At 54.5% G+C, this 23,722-nt stretch overlaps 9 protein-coding genes across 9 annotated transcripts; 4 read left to right on the top strand and 5 right to left on the bottom strand.

The window, feature by feature from the left end:
• Window positions 1-436: 436 nt before the first annotated feature.
• Window positions 437-1,933, bottom strand: VTN31DRAFT_2274 (uncharacterized protein; the record flags this gene model as incomplete). Its single annotated transcript, XM_069402424.1, has 5 exons — window positions 437-843; window positions 911-1,238; window positions 1,303-1,431; window positions 1,495-1,576; window positions 1,632-1,933. The coding sequence occupies 5 exons, from the start codon at window positions 1,931-1,933 to the stop codon at window positions 437-439; spliced, it is 1,248 nt and encodes a 415-aa protein (XP_069257370.1).
• A 1,345-nt stretch (window positions 1,934-3,278) lies between these two features.
• VTN31DRAFT_2275 (uncharacterized protein) lies at window positions 3,279-4,417 on the bottom strand (the record flags this gene model as incomplete). The annotated part of the gene is made up of 2 exons (XM_069402425.1): window positions 3,279-3,375; window positions 3,435-4,417. The coding sequence occupies 2 exons, from the start codon at window positions 4,415-4,417 to the stop codon at window positions 3,279-3,281; spliced, it is 1,080 nt and encodes a 359-aa protein (XP_069257371.1).
• Window positions 4,418-4,671: 254 nt separating this feature from the next.
• On the bottom strand, window positions 4,672-7,668 carry VTN31DRAFT_2276 (uncharacterized protein; the record flags this gene model as incomplete). Its single annotated transcript, XM_069402426.1, has 3 exons — window positions 4,672-5,619; window positions 5,669-7,329; window positions 7,386-7,668. 3 exons carry the CDS (start codon window positions 7,666-7,668, stop codon window positions 4,672-4,674), a joined length of 2,892 nt encoding a protein of 963 aa, XP_069257372.1.
• Window positions 7,669-8,647: 979 nt separating this feature from the next.
• VTN31DRAFT_2277 (uncharacterized protein) lies at window positions 8,648-9,730 on the top strand (the record flags this gene model as incomplete). Its single annotated transcript, XM_069402427.1, has 1 exon — window positions 8,648-9,730. The coding sequence occupies one exon, from the start codon at window positions 8,648-8,650 to the stop codon at window positions 9,728-9,730; it is 1,083 nt and encodes a 360-aa protein (XP_069257373.1).
• A 414-nt stretch (window positions 9,731-10,144) lies between these two features.
• On the top strand, window positions 10,145-11,726 carry VTN31DRAFT_2278 (uncharacterized protein; the record flags this gene model as incomplete). Its single annotated transcript, XM_069402428.1, has 3 exons — window positions 10,145-10,229; window positions 10,285-10,336; window positions 10,397-11,726. The coding sequence occupies 3 exons, from the start codon at window positions 10,145-10,147 to the stop codon at window positions 11,724-11,726; spliced, it is 1,467 nt and encodes a 488-aa protein (XP_069257374.1).
• Window positions 11,727-11,848: 122 nt separating this feature from the next.
• VTN31DRAFT_2279 (uncharacterized protein) lies at window positions 11,849-16,246 on the bottom strand (the record flags this gene model as incomplete). Its single annotated transcript, XM_069402429.1, has 3 exons — window positions 11,849-12,007; window positions 12,067-12,255; window positions 12,311-16,246. 3 exons carry the CDS (start codon window positions 16,244-16,246, stop codon window positions 11,849-11,851), a joined length of 4,284 nt encoding a protein of 1,427 aa, XP_069257375.1.
• A 668-nt stretch (window positions 16,247-16,914) lies between these two features.
• On the top strand, window positions 16,915-17,455 carry VTN31DRAFT_2280 (uncharacterized protein; the record flags this gene model as incomplete). Its single annotated transcript, XM_069402431.1, has 2 exons — window positions 16,915-16,931; window positions 16,993-17,455. The coding sequence occupies 2 exons, from the start codon at window positions 16,915-16,917 to the stop codon at window positions 17,453-17,455; spliced, it is 480 nt and encodes a 159-aa protein (XP_069257376.1).
• A 2,707-nt stretch (window positions 17,456-20,162) lies between these two features.
• On the top strand, window positions 20,163-21,338 carry VTN31DRAFT_2281 (uncharacterized protein; the record flags this gene model as incomplete). The annotated part of the gene is made up of 6 exons (XM_069402432.1): window positions 20,163-20,192; window positions 20,266-20,301; window positions 20,357-20,453; window positions 20,507-20,594; window positions 20,655-21,082; window positions 21,133-21,338. 6 exons carry the CDS (start codon window positions 20,163-20,165, stop codon window positions 21,336-21,338), a joined length of 885 nt encoding a protein of 294 aa, XP_069257377.1.
• A 662-nt stretch (window positions 21,339-22,000) lies between these two features.
• Window positions 22,001-22,717, bottom strand: VTN31DRAFT_2282 (uncharacterized protein; the record flags this gene model as incomplete). Its single annotated transcript, XM_069402433.1, has 1 exon — window positions 22,001-22,717. The coding sequence occupies one exon, from the start codon at window positions 22,715-22,717 to the stop codon at window positions 22,001-22,003; it is 717 nt and encodes a 238-aa protein (XP_069257378.1).
• Window positions 22,718-23,722: the final 1,005 nt, after the last annotated feature.

A 23,722-nucleotide genomic window follows, 5' to 3' on the forward strand; every position in this document is an offset into this window, starting at 1 on the left:
TTTCTTTCCATTCAATGAATCCGGTTGTACAGAGGTTCAACGATCGAAGCTGCGTCTTGTTGTTACCGAGTATATCCTTTAATGGCTCTCTTCTTCTTCTTCATAAGACTTCGAAAAAAAAAAGTGCAACGTTTGGTTTTGTTCCCGTTCTCTTTGAGCCATTGTGTCTTGGTTATATTTCAGGTCCGCTGCTTCGGAGGGTATGTTGATGGGCTTGCTTGAGGATAATGTTCCTCCATGTTTATAAATAATATTCGGAACGAGATGTGCCCAGTCGCGGTTCTTGATCATCATGTCATGCGTTTGTTTTTGCGAAGCTCATAGTATACACAGCCGAATAGTTACTGGGTATCATACATCATGCCGCCCATACGAATTCCCCAACACCGACCGAAGAGAAAGAGAGCATCACGCGCAAGAAGATTTCACTGCATAATCAGTCTTCAACCATGTATTCTTCCACCTCGTCCTTGAAGTACGTCGTGACAATCTTCGTTTCGGCCTCGGCCTGTGCAGCATCGAGCATGAATCTCACCGTGCCGTCGCGGCCCCGGTTATCGCTCGGAGCCGGCCGCTCGCCGATTACGGAGGCGGGCGTTAGAGGGTTGACGGGGGTCGCCGGCGCGGCGGAGTTGGGGTTGTTGCTCGCGTTGCGCGGGGGGTTAACGCCATTGGTGGCGGCCGGTCGCGGCGGTTCGCCGGTGTAACGTGGCAGATTCCTAGCTTCCACTTCCTGATTCAGAGGGATGCGGATGGCGAGAAAGGCCTCGAGTGGGAATTGCGGGCCGCAGACGGTGTTATTTCGGTGGTGGATGTACAGATCGAGAAGATCGAGAAGGGTCTCTGCGGGATGTGTTAGCCGCGTCCTTCTTTTTCATTCAGAGTTTGGGTTAAAAAGAGTTTTGATTACCCATGACTTCTGCCCGTTCAATGCTCCATTTCTCATACGCCTTCCCCTCCTCGACATCAGTCAGTCCGCCTTGGACCAATCTGGACGCGAGCTCCAAACACGCAAAGGCCATAGCTGCTGCCGTCTGTTTCAAGGGTGCAAATGTCCTATACAAATCCAGCGAGATGCCGTACGCAACGAGCCCGACCTCGTCTGATTTTTTCACTCCGTACTGCTTGGCGAGTTTAATCAGTAGCTTCTGCGGATGGCGATTCCGGAAGTCAAAGCCGGATGACTCGAGCATCAATCGCTCAAGAATGATGATGCTGCGTGAATGCGCATCGAAGACCTAGCACCCAACGTCAACGACGATTGACTTTCTCTTGTTTTTTCTTTCAGGAAAGGTCACGAACTGGATCATCCGGTGAAAGGTGCTCCCCAGGCAGCAGCTTCAGATTGTAGGCCGCCGAAACAATATCGCGGGACTTCTTGAGCGTGTCCTCGATCTTACATGCCGTGAACAGCGCAGCAGCGGCGGCATCCTACGGATGCAAATTAGCACGATCGGCGGCCCTCATCGCTCCCCCGGGGCCCGACCAACGAACCAGGTAATTATACTGATTTTCCGGGTGCACCAGCCGAAACTTGTGGTAATATACGCATGCCGTATTATACGTCCTCACAGGCCTGAATCATTCACCATCAGCCCATGTTATCGCCTCATTGTCATTTTGATACCCACAGTCGAAGCGCCTTGCGCACATTGTCAATCCACGTCACGCCTTGAATTCGAATATTGTCCTCCCTTTGCGGATCCGATGCAGTCGCTGCGAGACATTCCTGCACCGTATGTTCGAGAGTATATGGTTTAGCGACCTGAATGAAAGACGGATGCGGCTGCGGCGGTGGTTGCGGTTCAGGCGAAGGTGAGGGAGGAGGCGGTCTGCGGTCCGATCGCGGATGAGGCGGGGAGTGGAATCGGCGGTGTCTACCGGGACCGTGCGGGTGGCCACCTCTTCGAGGTCTATTGTGACGGTCGACCATAGTCTAAGGAGCACTATGGCGGGACGGCAATTTGAATGTAATTGAAAAGTTGTAGACTGGTTGTCATTGGATGATGGATAGATAGCCGGAAGGAATGTTTTTCCGCCCGAGTCTTATCTGTAGGTGGGTAAAGCTTATCGAAGCTGATCAACTTCATTTGGATGCGGAGTGCTCTAGATGTCAAATAATCCAGTGGAATACTGTATCGTTTCTTTTTGCGATATTCATCATTTAGTTGGGGGAATTCAGGAGGGAGTCCATGCGTGAGAAACAAACAAGCGCAATGATTCCATTTCCCCGCGCATTCCGGCTTGACCAGTTAACCCTTGCAGTTTCTCTCACCAAACTCAATTCCTGTCCCTGAACTTCCACCTGCACACATCACCAGAATGGCCTATTAGTTAGATCCCAATGTCTAACGCGCCGCGACGGGCTGCGCCAAGGCATTTGCCGAGAAGCGTTTCTGCGAGCAGTCCCTGAAGTTCTCCGCGGCAAGGTAGTAGTATTGTCAATACTATGTTCCTGCTGGACCATGAAGATCAAGATGAGCTTCGTCTGCTAACGTCGCAGCATTGCTTTAGGTAGGTAGTAATCAGATCCCAGAGCTCCCACGTGCAAGCTCGTTCCTTAGGGTTTACTGACTTGCCCTCGGGGAAAATGAAGATCCCCTAACACTACACCGAAATCAACCCCTTCTGCAAACCGGCGAGTCTCCTCGCGGATGAATCCCCGCACGGACGGCCCCAAGTACGCTGTACGAATCCACCGTCGTGATGGAATTGTACTTCGAAGAGGCCTACCCAGCCCACACCCACCGCGGCTGATACCCACGAACCCCGTACATACGACCGCGCGCGTGCCCGGTTCTGGATCGACTATGCCACGGCGCAGGTTATTATCCCCGCAATGCACCGCTTCCTGTAGTTCCGGCTCATATCTGATGAGGAAGGCCTGGCGCGAGCCCAGCGGGAGTTTCTCAATCAACCTGTAACGTCGGTCAAGGGGATGGATCCTGAGGGTCCGTTCGCTTTCCGGTTGGGAATGGTGCTGACGCCCTGGGCGGTGCGGTTGTGGGTGCTGGATGAGTTCAGGAATGGTTCAGGGATTCCTAAGGGAGGAAAGGTGTGGGAGAGATTTCGACGGCGGGTCAAGGCAATTGAGTATCGGAAAAGTGTCCTCAACACAACGAACGAGCGCGGGAATCATATGCCGGTTTCTAAAGCAGTATGCGAGATTGAGCGGCCCAAGGCACTTAGGGCTTCCGAGTATGTTCGTAGATTGTAGAGACGAGCATCTCATGTACAGTACTGTATGTACAACATAATACTAATTAGATCGTGGTGAGTTATTTCTCATACTTTCTCAGTAACGACTGCATGATCGATACCGCGCCAGATCGATATCCTCCGCCAAAGATGGCATGATGGTTGAGATGATGGTATCTGCCACTGTCTGTCAGCCTGGCACCGGAAGTTCATACGCCAAAGCAGTAAGTACTCACAGCTCATATAGCGTCACGCGGTCATTATACTCCTCCACCGGCTCCGTCTTGGGAACAATTGCATGATACTCATCGAAAAATGCCTTTCCGAAGCCGCCAAACATGCGCATGATGCCCAGCTCGTACTCGCTATGCGCGTAGCACGCCGAGGGATCATACACGACGGCTCCGACTTCATCCTCCCCGTCCTTCATTCCTCCGCCACCGACCTTCCTCGGCCGCACGATCCGCCCCGTACTCGCATTCCCGCTCCACAGATCCCCATGTACCACGACGGGCGTAATTCCTTTCTCCCCGCCAAGATGTCCATCGCGCAATAGCGCCGGGACTACGGAATCCACCGTTCGCTGTACGAGCTCCCTCAGGGCTGGGTCCCGGCCATTGCGCCGCTCGGACTCCGCCAGGATGGTGAGCAGCCGCTCCTCCGCGAAAAACTCGGCCCACGACGCCCGGAACCGGTTCGGTTGCCGCGTGTCGCCGCAGTATGTCGCGACGGGGAAGCCGAACATGGGCTTGCGGACTTGCCGCGGCGACCCCCCATCTGCAGATTCCTCGGTCACGGTGACGAGTGGTGCGGGTGTGGAGTGGAGCTTGCCCAGGCGCTGCGCGAGCGAATTCGCCTTCGTCCTGGAAGACGATAACCGTCCACCGCTCAGGTCGAGGAATTCAGTGACAAGAAAATATCCCTTCCCGTTATCAAGCTCCCCATGTGCCAGCGCCCGCGGGCAGAACCCGGGAACGGTCGATGCAATGGCGTTGAGAGATTCGTATTCGCCCCGGAACATCTCTTGACCGGTTGGGGATGTTTTGACGAAATATTCCCGTTCTTCTTCCTCATCTTCTCGGCCTTCGAGCGGGACCCGCGCGCGGATGCGGCCGGTGCTGGCGAAGCCCGAGCCAAGGCCGGACGTTGAGAGGCTGGATTTGGACGCGTCGAGGGGGAGGGAGAGAGCGCGGAGAATCGCCGGAGGAACTGGCGACATTGTGGTGTCTTCCTTGTTGCTGCTATGTTGATGGTTCTGGAGGGTTGCGAGATTCGGCGGTGATATCGGGCGAATTGATTGATGACGTCGGCGGGGCAGTCTTCTCGTCTTCTAAAACATGCAGTGGATCATCAATCAAGGACACCTACACTAAAGTTCCAGGGGTAGTCATTAAAGAAAACGAGTACAGAATATATCCTTGTTTATACACCTCTACCAACGCCTAGCATGCCCGCCTCATTATGTACATCGCGTTAACCAACCAATTTCCTCATCAAATGCAAAGCAGTCTTGGTGCGCTCCCGAACATCCAGATCCGGATCATCAGACAGGCTATTCAGCCGATCCATGGCGCCCAGGGCTCGCAGCTTGCTCGCCCGCTCGTAACAGGCCTGGTGGTCGCTCGGGTCGTCCTCGTAGGCCAGGTTGATGATCGTCCACACGCAGTTGACCCGCACGTAGCGGTTCGGATGGCTGAAGTACGCCATCAGATTGCGCATCAGGTCGTGGTGCGCCAGCAGAATCTCGCGGTGCTGCGAGGAGCATGCCGCGATGTTGACAAGGACGTACGTGACGGGTAGCAGGACTTCAACAGGGACCGACGACATGCCCCTGGACGTGTCGCGCCGGCCTTGGGTGGCCCCCCGAGGCCGGAGCTTCTCCGCGAGGATCTCGAGGAGATCGTATTGGTGCTGGCGCAGCTCTTGGAAGATGTAGTCCACCATCTCGCTCGCCCCGGAACCGCAGATGATGTTGCGGATCAGCTCAAAGGCTTGCTCCTGCACGATGATGCTGTCCTGTCGCGCCTGCTTGCTCTGGTCCAGGTCACTGACGAGACTCGACCGCTTCTGTCGAGGCCCACTGGGCTGCTGGCTGCACGTCGCGTCTTCCATGTGTGTATCTTCCGTTGGGTTGAGGAGATCGACCTGTTCCCCAGCCGAGTTAGATGTCCCCATGCCCAGAGGTGAATCCGTCTCCATGGCCATCGGGGCATCCTGCTTGCCTGCCGGTGCGCTCAGATCCTGCGACATGAGTTGCGCCAGCCATTCAGGGCCAAGGGACTTGACAATCTGTATCTTGATGTCATTGGCAGAGTTGTATGCAATATTCTTGAGAGCCCAGAGCGACTCCAGTCGCAACTGCAGGTTGTTAGAGTGTGCATGATCGCAAAGAATGGGCAGAATGTCAGCAGAAATGAGGGCCTTGATACAATTAGCTGCATGCCACAATCTCGAAACACGAAACACAAACCTCTTTCATGGGGCTAAAGTCCAAAGCCAAATTGCAGATCACCGACGTCGCGGCGATTTGAACCTGGATCTCTCGGTGTTTGATCAGCTCACATAGCGGAGTTGCGACACCGGCGTCAATAAGGCTAGTCCTCAGCGCACTGGCTGATCGAGTCAGAGTCCTAGCAGCGCCGCATGCCGCCAGGAGGGTTGGAATAGGATTGCCATCTGCCGCGGTGTTTTTCAGGCTGCTACTATCCTCCGCGGACGTGCTCGACCGGGGTTTGAGGGAGTCAATGATGTACGGAACTACCCCATTATCGCAAATGGCCTTGCGGTATTCATCCTTGAATGGTGCCAAAGCTGCCAGCGCCTTCAGGATGCCCTCCCGATACCGCATGATGTGCGCGATCATCGGATTGAATCCGGCCGGACCCAACTTCAACCGCGCATCTGTCGTTGATACGTCCACCTTCCCATCCGCATACCACATTGACCTGGTTGCTTCTTGAAACGGGTTATACGTCTCCTTGAGCAACTGCGACAGCACCTTGATGACTTTTCCATCCACTGCGTGTTTCTGCAGTTCCCGGTTGTCCATGACCATCGTCGCCAGGATGGACGGCGCTTCCTCCTTCAGCCGGAGAGTCGTCGGAATCAGTCCGTCATACTTCGGATCATCCTCATCCTTCATGTCAACATCCTTCTCCAGCATCCGCAGAAGGATGGGGACCACAAGGTGGCTCAGCATGGAAATGCGATGCTTCTTGACGAAGCCTAGCCGGAACAGGGCCGTCACGAGGCGAGCCGCCATCAGGCGCGTCATGCCGGAGTGCGCTCTGATCACATACAACAGCCAAGGAACGACCGATGTCTCGTCCTCATCGGGGGGAAGGGACTCTAGAAATGAGGTCCGTCGCTTACCGTAACCCTGGGGCACCAATGGCGGGAAGTTACTATTACACGAATTCGACTGCGTCATCGGGACCACAGGCAAAATTGCGTCAATCGGGTTCCCCATTGCCTGACGCGGAACAGCCGATCCGGACAGGTAGGGCATCCCCCAGGGATTCTTTTTGATGTCCGCCGGAGAGAACTCGGGTTTTTGAGATGGAAAGACAGTGACGAGAGGCGGGGAAGACAGGAACAGCTCGGCGCGTGCTTTGGAGTGCTCAACAATGACCGACACCGCCCGAAGGATCGGACCCAGTTTCGCCCCCGGCGGCGCGGGCGGGGGTAGGCCCGGCAGCGTGCCTGCCTTGCCAAAGCGCCTCTCTGCCCCAGGCAACACGAATCCCTGGGCGACTACGAACGAGGCGACGGCTGCGGCCAGAGCGTCCAGGGCACCGGACTCTGCGAGTGCGACTTTGTGTGCCTCCTCGGTGCACAGTTTGGAGATTAGCCCGGCCGCCAGATTGACGCATGCTGCCGCGTCTTGGGACGTAGGAGGAAGGTTGAGGACACGAGCAAAGGACCCCACGTGCTCCTTGGAGAAGACCAGTTCCGCGAGTTGATTATCCTGCGGCCAATTTGGGTTCTGGAGAGGGTATCGATCGGCAATTGCGTCGAGCGTCTTCAGGATGGGAAGATTCAGCCATTGCGGGCAGTCGGAAGAAGCCAGGATGGAGAGCATGGAAGATAGAACATCGCTGGCGAGAATCGGCGACACGAAGGGCGCGCCACCTGCACGGATGAGTCTCGTCCTTCGCTACGGAAAGAGTCGAAGTCTCTCTTCTTACCAAGAGCTAGGCTCCCCAAGATGATCACCGCCTGTAGAACTGCCTCTTCCTCATGCGTTCGCTGCTGGTCGCCATCGCGCTCTTCGGGTCTCTTCCCGCCGCTTTTTGATAATCCCAGTGTCTTGGACAGTATTGGGATGATTCCCCAGGATACCCATGCCTCCTTTCTTTGGCCATGACCGATCAACTCATGTTTCAGTGATCGGAGGGCCGAGACATGATCCTCAAGCGACCCGGGACTCTGCAGGCGGACGAGTAACGGAGGGGGCTCTGCCCGCGTCATGGTGAGGGAAGACTCTGCGCCAACGAGCAGCTCACCAAGGGCGTGCACGAAGTCAAGCACGATGCGGCAAGCCGGAAGCTATGCTGATGCCGGTAAATCACTTCGGGGATGTTGCGACTGCGGGCCAGCGCAAGGCGTCTGGAGGCGGCGAATGCTGCTGGTGCCAAGGGATTGATTCCGGGTTGAATGTCGACCGGGGCGAAACTTGGCAGAAATACACAACCAGCAAGCTCCCATAGATCAACAACGGGCCACAGCTCAGTCGAGCGGCAGCTGTCGTCGTCGGTAATTCCGGCGAAGTTATCGGCCTGATGCTCAACAGGCATCTACATACGGGTCCATCTCACTAGCCAACACATGCTGGAATCGGTACCCGACTCGGCGGGCCCGATTTGGAAGCCGGTCGACCTCAGGCCGCCAACTCAGGGTCTGGAATCAATCACGTGACTTATTTCCAACTCGGGTGCTTAAATCACGTGATATGTCACGTGACAGATGAGCACGCCGGACCGGTCTGGCAGTCTGGCCAATCTGGGCCGTGTGTGGCCAAATAAGTGACAACGAGCGCAGGGTTAATCAAATTAGGTCCCAGAATGGAGGGACAGATCGGAGCGATCAGGCCGCAAGAGATCCCCAGCCAGTACTGTACATCATTGCGCGGGGTTTTACTTCTCGGGTCCTGGTGATGAACCAGCGGGCCCGGGCCAGTAATGTGACGACATCCGGATTCTCCGCCCCGAAAAGCAAGGAAAAAAAAAAAAAAGCACACAACTCACTTTCGCCAATTCCAGGGAAATCCCAGGCATCCCACTACTCTCTGGAATTGTCGAGTCGAGCAGCAAAATGCGCCCCTGTATGTCTGGAATGCGAGTCGATCGTGGCCCAACTGTCTGTCAGAGCACTCCCATTCGCCCTGTGTGCGATCCTTAGAAGCACGTGGTTCGTGCACGGCGTCTGAGTCGACGAAAATCCCGCCGCTATGATCATCTCGTCGCCCTCGTCTGCTGTGGTGCAATCCGGGGCATGTTCCCCGTCGACTTTTGCCTCTGTGCGCGCCCCCGGCAATCTTTCCTCTACTAACTCTTTACCTTCGTCGTCACCCTCTTCCTCCGCCACATCCGCCACTGCCGCTGCAAGTCACCCGTCACACTGGTCACGCTCCCGCTTGTCCCAGTGCGTCGAGGAGGTTCGCGCCGCCCTAAAACGACATAGCGTTGTCGCTGCCACCAAGGAGTCCCCTGCCGAGCCAGGAGAGGGTCCTGCTCGGAACTCCATGACGGGGACCCTAACCCAAGCGGGCACAACCGAACAGCGTCCCGAACCGCCGCGCCAATTAATATCCAACAAGAAGAAGAACTCGGACGAGAACACCTCAAATCAAAATCCGAATAATCATAATAATCATAATAATCATGTCAAGCGGCAATTTCCCGACCCGGGCCCCAGCGCGCCGCTGACCGCGCCCGCAGATGAGCCCTCGCCATCGAAGCGAGCGCGACCGTCGCAGTCCCGTGTCAAGCTTCTTCCGCGACGCTACGAGAACGTCGATACGCGGGACCTCGTCGTGCTCATCTCGAGCATGCTGATGGAGCTGATTCAGTTCAATGACAAGATCCCGCTCAATGAGAACCGGCTAACACGCTTCCATTCGCGCACGCCACCGCGCATCTCCGTTCGCGACTACCTACAACGGCTGACCACGCATGCGACGTTGTCGCCTCCGATTCTGCTCAGCATGGTCTACTACATTGACCGACTATGCGCGCTGTACCCGGCGTTCACCGTGTCGAGTCTGACCGTACATCGGTTCCTGATCGCCAGTGCTACGGTTGCAAGCAAGGGATTGAGCGACAGTTTCTGGACCAACAAGACCTATGCGCGCGTCGGCGGCATCAGCGTGGCCGAGCTAGCTCTGCTGGAGCTGGAGTTTCTTTGGCGGGTGGAATGGCGGATCGTGCCACAGCCGGAGGTTCTCGTGGATTACTACTTGAGCCTGGTGGAACGCTGTGAGGGATATGCGTTGGAGCCGGAGACACCAGAAGATTCTACGCCTGGCGCGTAGTGAACCGTCGTTTTGTGTAGTCCTCATGTCCGAGTTCGACCCTGGGATGTCATTACGATATGGGTAGAGAGACGGCGTTGACGGACAGGTGGTTTCGTTTCGGTTACTATTCACTGGGATCCGTCCCAGGTTCATGTCATGGGTGGTGTTGGGGTTTCGGCGTTTGAGTTTCGATTATTTTCTCTTCATGTACATATGAAGCTTTGCATCATTGGGAACACCATTCGATTCTATTTCAAATATTCTGGGCTACTCGTCTAAGGACCTGAATAAACTGGTCGCTTGAGCTGGCGTACGACTTGTAGGCCATGGGCTTAGGTCTAGGGTTAGGGTATCATCCCGATCTATGACGCAAAAAAAAAAAAACCTGATAAACCAAACGCATCAAGACGACAATCATCCTACGCATCAGGGATGACCACGGAAAAAATCGAGGCGTTAGAAGGCCACATTGTCCCCGTGCGAACGGTGCAGGAGACACGGCCGACTTTTGAATTCGGTGCGCAATCCATCATCACCCACTTTTTCCCATTTCACAACTAACTTCAAAACAGGCGACGCATACGTCGCGCAAATCGTCACTCGGTCCGCATCGCAGGTTATCAAGTGAGCAAAACCTGCCGACCCCATTGCCAATGCATTACATGAAATCTAATCTCTCAGCAGAGTCCTCGACTCAACATATCCCCGACAAACAGAGCGGTACCCCACGAACCACCTCCGACGATTCGCGAAATACGACGCCCTTCCAGAACAACTCCAGGCACAGCTCGGCCCAATCGCCGACGAAGAGCGCGATAATGTGAAAAAGAACACCCTCTTCGTGCTCATCCCCCCTCCGCTCCCGGATCGGGAGCATCTCCGCGCGACCCTCGCGCCGTATACGACACCACCCGCGCAGGCAGGAGACGGCGATGGGAAAAATGGTGATGATGTGCGACTCCTCACCACGCGCATCCCGCTGCAGCCGCCCCTGAGCGCGGCGCAGGCCGAACAATGGTCGAAAGACCTCTGGCCGATAACGTTCAATCCTGCTGCGCCGAGGGGCATGGTTGCCCCGCCGCCACAGCTCCTCCGGCATGTTATGCAGAGCATCGCCGGTCCGGGTCCTGGGCCAGGGCCGGGGTATTACATCAATTTAGCGAGGAAAGTGGCGCGGGAGGCGAGAGAGTTGGGCCGTGGGCGCGGTGTAGGATGCGTGGTCGTTGACCCGACGGGTTCGTCATCATCATCATCATCATCATCATCGGGGCCGGTAATCGTCGCCGTCGCGGGGGACGCGAGATATGCGTATCCTTGTCCCGAACCGCAAGAGGCCGAGAAGGAGACCAGTCCAAAGCGCCGTCGCCGACGAGAGCAAGAGAAGCGAGGCCCGGAGTCCCACGCGACGATGCGGGCTATCGAGATGGTTGCGTCCCAGCTGCGCGCTGCTGCTGCCACCACTGAACATGAACCGTCCTCCACCGGCAAACCTCCCACGTTGACGACACCTCTAACCCCTCTCGAATCAACGTACTACAACACTTCCCATCGTAGCGGCAGCGGCAGCGGCAGCGCCCCCGACGCGGCCTCGGTGCCTGGCTACCTCTGCACGAATCTGGACCTCTATCTCACGCATGAGCCGTGTCTGTCCTGCAGCATGGGCATTCTCCTCTCAAGGTTCCGGTCCGTTGTCTTTGCGCGGAAGGGGAGGTTGCCGAGTGGTGGGCTTGTGTCGGAGGAGGTTCCGGGTAGCTCCTCCTCCTCCGCAGACAAACGCGAAACAGCCTCCCATTCTGACGCGGAGACTCAACAAGACGGTCGGAATGAAGAGAAGTCGACTGGTCAAGATCAGAGGAATTATTATGGACTACATTGGCGGAAGGAGTTGAATTGGCGCGCTCTGTGCTTTGAGTTTGTGGAGGATCATGATCCTGATATTGACGACAATGACCGTGATTGCGAGAGGCAGCATGATGATGATGATGATGATGATGATGATGTATTTAACGCTTGACTCTACGTGTCCAATATAGAGATACCCATGCATTCGTTACCTCGTCATGGATGGATTGTGATATCGTACATCAAAGCATTCCTTCGTTTCTCCTAGGCGTAACGTGACGTGACGATACCATTTCAATGTCCTCTCAACGCCCGAGCTCTTCTCGACAAGGGTGGGATCTTCCTCAACACTGGCTCATGCGGATTGTTCTCCGCAATAGACATGTACAATCCCTCGAGGCGCTGAATGAGGATGTCCATGATGCGCGGCGCGACTTCCCGAATGTCCGGATCCTGTGTAATCGTCAGCGTTTCCTCCGTCCTGTCAAAGAAAGGGCACGGGATCGTCCTACGTTTAGGTTCACCGTCTGAAGCACGTACTCCAGCCACGCCAGCCGTTCTGCAATATTCGTCTGCAGCGACGTCGTGACCGCCACCCCAACGGATAGCGCCACAATCGGGGACAGCGTGCTCAGGTAATCCGGTCGCATCCGCACGAAGAGTTTGTCAAAGAGGTCCGCCTGCTGCGACGATTGCAGCCACTGTCACCAAGTCAGCTTGAACCCAGTCCAGCTCGCCGAAACTCGAGGAACTCACTTTTACTGACGCCTCCTCATACTGTCCCTCATTCATCAGACGAGCAATCTCGGCGAGTTCAATCTCCTCAGGACTTCGCTCTCGCGGTTCCGGCCCTTGCTCCGGCTGAGTCCCAGTTCCCGCCAACTGCCGACTCAGCCGCGCAACCTCGTTCTGCAGCCCGGTCTGGGCCGTGGCCACTGAAGACACCGTCTGAGCCAATTCTCGAACCAAGCTGGACAGCTGATCGATCTTCATCGAATCGCTGCGACGCTGTGCTTCGTACTGCTCCGCCTGCGCCTTGAGTTGTTGGTCGAAGGTCATTGCCATCTTCTCCGTCTGTCGGACAATAGCGGCATTGACCGCCGGGGTGATCACAGACGGGAGATTCCTGGTCAATTCCTTCTCCACGTGCGAAGTGACCTTGCTGCTGACTGCCTCCGAAATCGACCGCAGAACATCCGGTTGCTGGACGGCACGAGACAGAGACTCTGGCAGGGCCTGGCGCACTTCCCGCGGCAACGCCTGGCCAAGCTCCCTGCCGATAGCCTCATGCAGCTGCTTTGCAACGGTCGCCGCTGTCTTCTTCTCGATTGCTGGCACAACAGACGCTTGGATATTCTCCGATATAATACGAGCCAAGTTCTTCTCCACGTTCTCAGACAGGGTGCTGGATACCAGCCGCAACACTTGGTCGTATTTCACAGCTGAAGCAGCATCCCAAGCGCGACGTTCCTCTTCGAATCGCTTGTGGAGAGTCTCCAGTTCGCGACCCAAACTCTTGACGACCTCGCCGGAAACACCATCTTCGATCTGCTTGATCAAATCACCAGTGATTCCCAGGTTGATCGATTCTGTAATCGATCCGTGGCCGTTCACGGCAGCCTCCGCCGCGCCACCAGACTCCGCTGGGACGTCTTCGTCGCCGGTCGTCGCGAGAGATTTCGTCGGAGACGTGGTGCGCACCTCCGTGGTAGCAGAAGCAACAGATTTGGTCTCTTTTGCCTTCTCTTTCTTCTTCTTGGCCTTTCCAGCCGCAGTTGCTTCGGCGTGCTCATCAATCTTCCTCGCGACGATCTTTGGGGAAGCAGCGGTCGAAGATGGATCCTCCAAACTCTTCTTCGTATCCTTGACGACCTTTTGAGAGGTACCAGTGCCAACAGAGTCACCGTTCACCGAAGGCTCGTCGGCGATCTGGCTCGGGAATGTCTGCAGATCCTTGACTGTGATCGCATCTGCTTCCAAGGCATCAACGGGCTGGATGATCTTGTTATCCGCTGTCCAGCCCAAATCTTCCTTCTTGATATTGAGGCAGGTCACGCCCTTCGAATGCATGACGTAAATTTCGAAGAGGCCGACCTCTTCCTCCAGGCTCCGCTGGGCCGCACCCCCGGACTTGCTAATAGGAAGGATTTCCAGACTTCGCAGCTGGCCTTTGGAAGCAAAGGAAATCTCACGGATACCACTGAGGCAAGCAGTGGACTCCGGTTTAGGTAGAGACCCATCCTTTTCGCTGACGCGCTTGATGAACGATGCCTGAGACATGGCCTGCAAAGTGTATCGAGGAGCAGACAGGTGAACGAAATAGATCGAATTGCGCGTCGGATGGCCCACAACAATGATCCCCGACGAAGGGTGGTAGGCAACGCTGCAGATGGGATCTGATTCGTTCTCATGAGGGAATTGCAATTCCTGAACTGCCTTGCCCAGACCAATGTCCCACAGCTGGAGGGTGTGGTTCTGCTTCAAACCCACAAGGACGTATCGCAGCGCGACCGATTTGATATAAGGACGCAATTTATCAATGAACAGGACGGACGTCGGCCACGATTTCTCCGTGGGCGAGCCGGTCACAAACGTGGTGATGGGGACCTTGATCTCGGACGGAGTGGCACCTGTATTGACGATCGAATCCATCTCGCGGATGTCCCAGAAACGCAGCCGTCCCGTCTTATCCAGAGATGCAACCACTGTGTCATCTTCGCTGAAGACGAAATCCTTGCCGGCCTTTCCGGTGGAAATCTTCAGTGCGCGTTCCTTGAGGAACTTCTCTGTGTCAACGGTGCGCTGCTTCCCGGACACTCCGTACGTGACACTTGCTGCGTGCCGAGGTGATATAATGTAGATGTTCTTGCCTCTTCCGATGCCGAAGAACTCGGGATGACGAGAGCTCCGCTTGGCGCGTGTTTTCAGCTGGCCGCCGGAAGGGTTCTCGTCGGACGCCGGATACGGCGGAAACACCAAACATTCACTCTCCATCGTATCCTGCTCGAACAGGTCCTCATCGCCGCGGAGGATGGGGGCCCAGTACACGGTCCCACTCACTCCGATGGCAATCACAGCCTGCTCCCTGGCAGGCTGGGACGGCGTCGGAGAGTTCGTGCTAAGCGTGACGTTGAAAACGCGATCGCGGGCAAAACGAAAGACGGTCTTGTCCCGACCGTCATCCTGGCGGATTATCCGCACCCCGCCATTCCTGGCCAGAGCATAGACAATATACTCGGTTGTCGCCGAAGTGAGACAGCGGTCTAGCTGGTCAAACTCCTTCTTCAAGCGAGCCACGTCCATAATACCGTCAATCCGGATCGACGGCAGCTGGTGCTTGGCCGGGTTGACTGTGATTGAAATGAATGGTTTGAGAGGGAAGTTGAAAACGCGTACAACGCGCTCTTGTTCCTTCTCCGGGCCATCTTCTGCGGTCTCCCAATCGTCTGCCACTTTCTTGTCGGAGGTTTCTCCAGCCACGTCCTTTGCACTCTCGGCTTGCGGCTCCGAAGTGTCCTTGTCGGCAATGTTTTCACCTTCATTTTTATCTAACTCGGCCTTGGTAGGAGCTTCCACAGATTCCGTCCCTGGAGGCGGCTCTTTGCTGGATGCATCGTGCTCCGCCTTGGTGCGATCTGCTTCTTCCTGACCAGGTTGATTCAGAGCGGCATCGACCTCCCGATCCAACTGACCAGCTAGTCCACCAAGAGTCTCCGATACTGCCTCCTTATGCTCCTGCAGATTTCCCTGCTCCGCTGGTTTCGGCGTTTCCTTGGACGATGTGCTGGCAACGGCCTTTGCCGTGTCCTCGTGTCCTGAGGTATCAACGGTCTTTGCTAGATGGCTGGAGTCCCTTTTCGCCCGGTGGACGCCAGTTGCTGGGCTCTCACTGCGCGACCTGGCTGCCAACTCATCGAAAGGATTGACGTAGGTGAAAATGGTACTCTTGGAAGTCGATGGCGGAGCCTGCAGACGTCTCGAATCCTTGCTGGCCTCTGAAGGCTTGTCCTCTGAGGAGACGGCAGGAGTCCGCTCAGCAGTTGATTTCTCCTCATGCTGATCTCCCTTGGCCATCTCTTGGCCTTGCGATCGAGGCTCGGGCGCCTTAGAGCGACCCAACAGACGAAGCAAGAACTCCTGCGGGTCTTCCCCTGGGGCGGTCTTCGGAGCAGGTTTCTCCGAGGAGGGTGTAGCGGTCGGGCCGGGCGTGGACGCTTTTAAAGCATCGACGGCGGGCTTCGACGCGAATGAGGCTACCAGATCTGAGGCCGAGAGGGCTCTAGTGTGAGCTGGGCGGTCCTCCGGCTGAGGAGCAGCGGCACCGACGGTGGACGGTGGCTGCTGCGGGGCCGAAGTCTTTTGACTGAACTTCAATAGATTCAGCAAGTTGAGCGACTGGTCGGCGCTGACCTGACGTTGCTGGTCTCCACGTGGGGAAGATACGCCGGAAACATCTGTGGTGCGATGTGGCGGAACAGGGCTGGCGGTGTAGTTCGGCGACGAGACGGAAGGATTGTGATATCCATGAAAAGGAAAAGAATACTGCTGCTGCGCCTGGCCATCATACGGCTGGCCGACAGGGGGTTGCGGTCCCAATGCCAGGTGTTGCGACGGAGAGGCCCCGTCATGCGGTGGCGACGGACACGGCTTGATTCTGGCGAACAGAGCCTGGAGGTCACCTGGCGTCGACATTTCTGTCACTTGCTCAGAAGTAGACACCCAGAGGCTCACAAGGAAACCAGGTAGAAGAGAAAATTGATGTGATGCTTTGCTGGGTCTCCGTTCTGGGTGCTCTGTTCCAAGCACGGCGAACAGAAGAACCAGTCTGGATGTGCGAAGAACCACACGGTGCGGGAAAGGGTCGAGAGACTCTCGAAAGAGCGAGACCGCAACCGGCAATAACAGAGAGAATGAAAGGAGGGAGAAAAAAGAGAGAGGAAGAAAGAGAGGTAAGAAGCTGTGGAATCGTGATGGTGAAGTGCAGAGCTGGTTTGGAGGGCTTGGAGCATGACGGAAGTGTGGCTGGAGACTAGACTCCTTAGGCAATCTGTGGCGCATGTCATACGTAAATCACGTGCTTCACTTCTGGTTTAAGATGCCGCAACAGTGAAGTACTAATACTATTACACTAATGGCAGCGTGAGTATGAGGCTTTGATGACAGGATACTCCTTCTGACACCTTCTTCTCAAAGTATGTTCCTTTCTTTTCTCCGTCAATAGGAGAGAGTCTTTCTTTTTACCGCATTACATCAAGAGTGACTCCGCTGGACAGTCTTTTTGAGAGCCACATCTTCCTGAATCACCAGCGCAATCACTGGTAGTGAGCAACTGCAGGTTCATTCTCACCGGTCTGGTCATAATGTTCTGTCTTCGCAGGTAGCATGCCTTCAATGCGAAATCATACACATTGATCAGAGAACGCTTACAGGACACACAGTTGGCTTCCTCTTCTCTTCATCCCCATCAATGCCTCGCCGGTCTTTATCGTCTCCTTCGTGACTCTAACTTATCTCCTGCACCGACCGTGCATCTACTGTTCGGCCCTGCTGATCATTCTCTTTATTTCGTCATGTCACTGGTCGGATCGCTGCTTCTTTGACTTCCAAGGAGACTGGTTCTCGCCACGATTCACCTCAGATTCCTCCCCCGGCATGTTGGGCACAAATCAATCGCTGGCTGCCAGTGACGGGGACGAGTCGCTGGTTAAGTATTTCCTCGACACCATGAACACAACAGCGACGACTCTCGCTGAGGCCGCGGTGGAGCAGGCTAGGAAACGGATGGATTTTGCGAGTCGTGGGACGGAGGAATGGACCGGCATTGGCCTGGAATGGCTACGAAGTTTACTCGGCCGGCATGAGTGGACTGTGCCTTGTCTGGATGTCAAGGTGCGGCTATGATCGGCGTGTGTTCATGATGATTCTGCATGATGGATCTTTGCATACTGTTTGGAGTTATTGGGTCTCTGGATTTCCGGTATTATGGTTCAATCATGTGTATGAGTAAATACTTCGTTGAAAATCGAGGACCGATCTGATTGTGGACATCATAATCTGCTCTTCCTTTAAGAATCTGCTTGTCTGGCTGGGAAATCACCGCTGGTATCCCTGTCGATGTCATCTGGCGACTGATTGGTCGCATGGCGTTTCAATGATACCAGTAAGCTTCTCCAAATGAATGGCCAGGGGCAAGAGCTACGTTATCATCGTCCTCATTTCTCAATTCCGAGCATTTAGGACGACATTCTGTAGGAAGCCACGAAACCCTTTCACCTTCAACATACCCATTGATCAACTTGTATAGATACTTCAGCATGTTATCTTGTGCAGGCTCACTCGTAACAGCTCGAGAGGGTCTAGCACGACTTTCCCGTACTAAAAATCCCGAAGCTTGTTTTATCGTTGAAGGAGCAGGATGCCAGCTGTCCGCGGTCGGATGAGAAAGCAAAAGACTGAACCGGGTAAAGCTTATCCTGAGGTATGGTATAGCTCGTCCGTGGTTACATCCCAGAGTTCAATCGCACTGTCGCCAGAGCCGGATGCCAGTATCGACCGCTAAGGTGAGAAGACGACGGACTAGACAGAATTAGTATGGCCCTCGACAGTGTGACATAGCTCGTCCATTTCAGTTTCCCAGAGCTTGATTTTCTTGCCATTAGACCCAGACGCCGGCAGTCAACCGCCGGGTAAGAACTGGTTCTTGGGAGGCATTTTGTTGCTCTTTGTCATTCTCATGGGGAATCAAATGCTGCACCTTCTGCTGCTCGTAGAATCTGTTTTAGCTGAATTTCTGGCCCATCAGGCTATTTCTCGTCGTGTGAGGATCGAGGCTAGCCGTCCGTAATGGGAGTTCCATGGGCCTCCGATGAGAACTGAAAGCCTACGGATCTATGAGCTGCGAGGGCGAGGAGGGCAGCAAACGACTGCCCTGTCACTGGCGAAACAAAAAAAAAAAAAAAAAAAAAAAAAAAAAAAAAAACTCCCAATGGTCGGGGCAAAGAATGGCCGTCCGCGTTGTTGGAGCTATCCTCTCAGGGAATCCGGGAAGGCTCCCATCTGGTGCAATGATGTTGGCTCTGCCAGGCCAATATCAAACTCGCTCTAACATTGGATATCAATCGACAAAGTCCAAAAATCACATCGAATGTGAGAGAATATTCTCCGCTCGTCAAGTACTCAGAAAGAGAGGGACATCCAGTTGAACAATAGGTAATGAGGACTTGGAGGACTTGCCATTGAGGTTTGGGATGAACCGGATTTTCCTGCAGCCGACTCGGAGATCACAGAGGGTGAAGAGTGAAAGAAGACTGTCCAAATAGATTGCGAGATGTAAAAGAGCCTTCATACATATGGTTCAAACCTGACCTATCATAAGCCTAGGACGTCCTGTAAGGTTTGTATACGGTTTGGCAAATAACTATGTACCTCAACTCACAAAGATGGGAGATAGGTAGTCTAGGTACCAGGTACCTACTGTAATCTGCCAAGGTACCTGTGCCTATGAGTACCTGGTACTTACTCTTTACCGTCTCTGGACATGAGCAGCCTCGGGTGGTATGCCATGGCTGCCGATGGGAGGGATACACTACACTTCAGGTACTCCGTAATGTACTGGACCTGACGGAACACGACTGATTCATAGTTTGATCAGCTTGGAGTCGGATCGAACGGGTCCCTGCATGGTGGAGGATGGAACAAAGAAGGGCGCCCTGGACGAACCTCGGAGCCAAGTCAACCAACCCCTCACATTTCAACACTAGCCCGTTTAGGTTAGAACCTATCAAAAAGACAATGACTGACAGATCACCAAGCGACAATACATTACGATTTCGTTGTTACATACTATATTTGGTTAGTTGTTTTGTTGTGCTTGTATCAGTTGCTCGAGCGCAATCCCTGATTGGTTGGTTTGCCAGGGGTGTCTTCTTCAGCTTTACCAGAGGAGGAAACGGCCTGTTCTTCAAAGTTCGACTCGTTTTAGTCTTTGATCCTGAGGCAGCTGATTGTCACGTTGTCTGACTGGATTCCTCAGGCAGAATGAGGCAGATTGTTTCAACCGCACAGGTCAAAAACATGAGGGCAAAAGGTGTTTGCAGAGAGAACAATTTATGATTTCGGCGCAATGCCGGAGCAGAGATTTCTGTCTACCCTCAAGAAGGACACCGGATAGTAAACAATACTACATACTTATGTACCTATGTATCATCTAGGAATCTTTGGTAGATTCGGTAAAAAAAATCTGATCTCAGCTCCAACTTCCCAGCCGGACCCATGGCCCACCCCGGCTGTCCTTGAATTTTGATGCCCCAGGCTCCATAACTAATCCAACCCCCCGTGCAATTCAATCTTTGGCCTCTTCCGACAGCGTAAATTCGGCTCTCTTTCTTTCGTTTTGTTTCTATGTAGTCGGGTTTCGTGTCGCCTCCTCTCGTTCCTCATACTGGCGTCCTTCTTTCCGTCCGGCTGCGAGCACTCTGCATCGCTCGCTCGAACGACTGCGCGCACCGCCACAGTCCCGTCAGGCAGAGATCGTCAGGGATAGGACATAGATCGAGAGTGGAAGAAGGGAGGAAAGAGATCGTCTTGCCCACCGCGTGCCATTTGAAAAATGGGCTCCACGCAATTCGGCAATTTTCATGTGAGACGGCCCGTTATCTGGTGCAGGTGATCACCTTTGTCGGTACTAACACAATGCGACCGCGATATGGTAGAATCTTTGTCGCGACACGACACTCCCGGTGTGCAATGTAGGTCGATTGGAATAGACCCGTGCTAGAGGATACGATGGTTGACTGGAGACAGTTATTTGTCGAGGACAACCAGCCGCCCAATGCCGCCTTTGGAGGATGTCCCCTGAACGGGATTCCGCTCAGCAATGACCGCCATCTCGGAAACTTGGGTATGGAAGATGAATACAGTGTCGCTCGGGGCAAGCCGCTGAATGGGAAACAGGCTCGATCATCCTCGCGTTCATCGCGATCCTGGTATCCGGGTATCTGTTATGGCGGTCCGAAAGGAAGCGCGCCGCGGTCGGCCGAAGGTACGGTGGCTCGAATGCGATTGGCATGGAGATCGGTGCGGGCGACTGACGCAATCCCAGGGAGATCCAACTGTTTCTCATCGCATACATCGTGGTGTCGCTGTGCGAGATCTTCACGGTCGGCGGGTTCCCTCTCGATGCGGACGTTCGCAAAGGCTTCTCGGCGGTCCATGTGGCCGCCTTCGTGGTGATGTGCTGGATTCTGTTCCTGAATGCCATTGTTGGTTACCAGCTGCTCGATGACGGCACGCCGCTGTCGATCTTTCTATTCCTGGCGTCGTCTGCGGTCCTGTTCATCGGCACCGGCTACATCGCCCTCGACACCGCCTTTAGCTACACGGGACATTTTGACTCGAGTCTGAGCGGAGAGAACCGCAACATTGGTCTCTACGTGCTGTATCTCATCTTCCCGCTTTTCTGCCTGGTTGCCTTTTACGTCCTCGAGGCAATCCTGGTGATTCGCATTCTCGGCGAGCGTCGCCCCATGGGTACGTTCCAGGTCCACAAGCCCTTGTTCCAGATCTAACAAGCCTGCTAGTCTACTTGACCGCAGCGGCACTTCTCTTTATCGTCGGTCAAATCTTCAACTTTGTCATCAGCCCACACATCTGCAACCCGGTCGATGGCGCAATCAACGGGGCGTTGTTCCAGACGTTCTTCACCCTACTTTCGGTGGTCACCGTGTGGGTGTTCTGGAGCAGCATCACGGAGGACGATTGGCCGGCACCAGCACCGTACACCTGAGCGACAAAAAGAACCCTTCCATATATCTACATGATTAATTTTGACATTATCCCTTTACGTTCCCCTTGATTTTCTTGCATGATACCACCGTATATATCCTTCCTTTGCATCCCATATATTTGTGCTTTTGTGATATCCTTCAACGGCTGTATGTACTTACGTCGACTGATTAGGCGCGGAATGACATTCACATGGTTGACCCTGTGAACAACTCGAGAAGAAGCTGGATCAATGAAGTCGGTCGCTAACGATTTAGGTCCGAGAGAATCTTTGATTCAGTACCTGCCGGGGCACACTGAAGGCAGCGCAGCAGAACAATGACATCCACCATCACTATTTCGTCCATAAGAGCAAGCTCGGTGCTGCTCCTCCTTGGAGTCAGGTCGATGAGCATGAGTCTCGCTCTTGTAATCATCGCCGGGAGCGGGTTCGATGCTATCACCATTATCACCGCTCCCTCCATGACTCTGCTTCGGCACCGCGACAGAAGTCGATTGCACGCACTCCGAGAGCGAGTATCGTGTCTTTTCGTTCTGGTCCGGATACGGCGACCCGGGCTGCACGGCCGTTGAATCGGCCACACCTGCGTAGGAATGGCGGAGGGGCACAGGCTCAGTGGGAAGTTCGGTGATGGGTCTTGATGGTGTTGCTGTGTTCCAACGTTATTCACCGGAATCTTCTGAGGTTAGATAGGTAACCCTACAGGTGATCTCGAAAATGAAGGGGCTCTCCGCTTGATTCGCGCCGCCCGTTTTCACCGCCATAGTTGCGATCGACGGAAAATGGAAGGAAGGAGGAGGAGGTAAGATACTGCCTGAAATTGGCGACACATCTCCGTCCGTTGCACTGCTGTTCCTCGCTCCCATCGACACTGCCGTAGTGCTTGTCTCAATCGTCGTCGGGCTCATGTCCGAGATGATGCTAAAACGAGCATGCTGGCGGCCCCCTTCCGGGCATCCACTGCCACAGCAGGTGCTCCCATCAGAGTCTCCCAGTTTCGTTGGAGCAGCGACGCATGTCGGCGAAAACGAACGCCTTTTCTGCCCATGTAGAGGGCTCGTTGTCACCGGGTCTTCACATGACTGTTGTTGTCGCCGCTGTCGCACCCAGTAGAATAACCATGTCGCGCCGATTACACTGACAATGCCCACTCCGACTAAGATGCCGACCAGCACGTACACCCATACGGGCAGATTTTCCGCGTCTTCGTCCACTGCATCCGAGTTCCCGCTGTAATCAGTCCGCAGGATGAACGGGTGATATTCTGTCAGGCGTTTCGAGTATCTCTGCGGGAAGATATCCGACAGTCGCTCGTTGTTCCATGTCGGTGATGGTGAGAGCATAGTTGCTTCTCCGGTTGGACTCTGATCCTCCATCATCAGCAGGTGGAAAGAGACTCAGAGAAGAGTGTCCAAAAACACACTACTCACTAATCTTCTCCCGCACGCCTTCCGAGGCCCGATACTCGCTCCACTTCATCGGGCGATACTCGTCCTTGAACCTCAGTCCAGAACAAAGACCTGAATGAACCCGCCGTCGAGACCGGTCTCTTGTAGTTGCCACCCAGGACAAACATCTGGCCGGGATACTGCACGCGGAGACAATGATATCCACAGCGCCCGTATCCTTTCACACCGCTGCAGACTTTGGTCCACGAGAACGCCGGCACGGAAACTATGTAGTAAACGCCATTCGAGGAACGGTAGCGTCCGAGGGTGATCATGTCACACCCACCATGGAAGAAAAAATAATGAAGGAGCTGCTCTCGGCAGTGGGTGCAACAGTTGGGGTAAAACAGTTACACTTGCGGCGGCATACAGACCAATGCATTCTGCATGTACCTGCATGCTCGTCAGCAAGGGGTTCTTCTCTGGTGATTGGTGTGGCTAGCTGGACCATTCCTGCCTTGCTATGTTGTACACTGTGGTATGACTGGTATCATGAAAGCTAGGACTCGTGATGCGCTGTGTTTGTACATTTTATACGGAGTAGTCCCAGCAAGAGGCCACTGAATAATCCAAGCATACACTTTTCTCAGCCTGTTTGCTCACCACTGATCAGACAGCCTTCTGCCCTCATCAAAAACCTGGCCCAAACACAACCCCCTCCCCCCCCCGGTCACCACCTGAAAAACATCCATCTCCATCTCCGATACTGGCAACCAGACCACCTCCTCAGTGGCGTATCCCTTGATACTTTCCGGAAAAAGCTGACATTCGTCCTGATCGAGATGCCGATCGCCGCTTATACTCAAACTGTGATCGGACTACTATTGACACGACTGATGCATCATAGCCACGCCGCTAGGGCGAACAAACCCCGCGGCCATAACAAAGTGCCATGTCAGTTTAACCCGTCAACACAGATTATACAACATCTCAAAT

The sequence above is a fragment of the Thermomyces dupontii genome (assembly GCF_041956625.1).
Source record: "Thermomyces dupontii strain NRRL 2155 unplaced genomic scaffold VTN31scaffold_11, whole genome shotgun sequence".
NCBI classification, from domain to species: Eukaryota; Fungi; Ascomycota; class Eurotiomycetes; order Eurotiales; family Trichocomaceae; genus Thermomyces; species Thermomyces dupontii.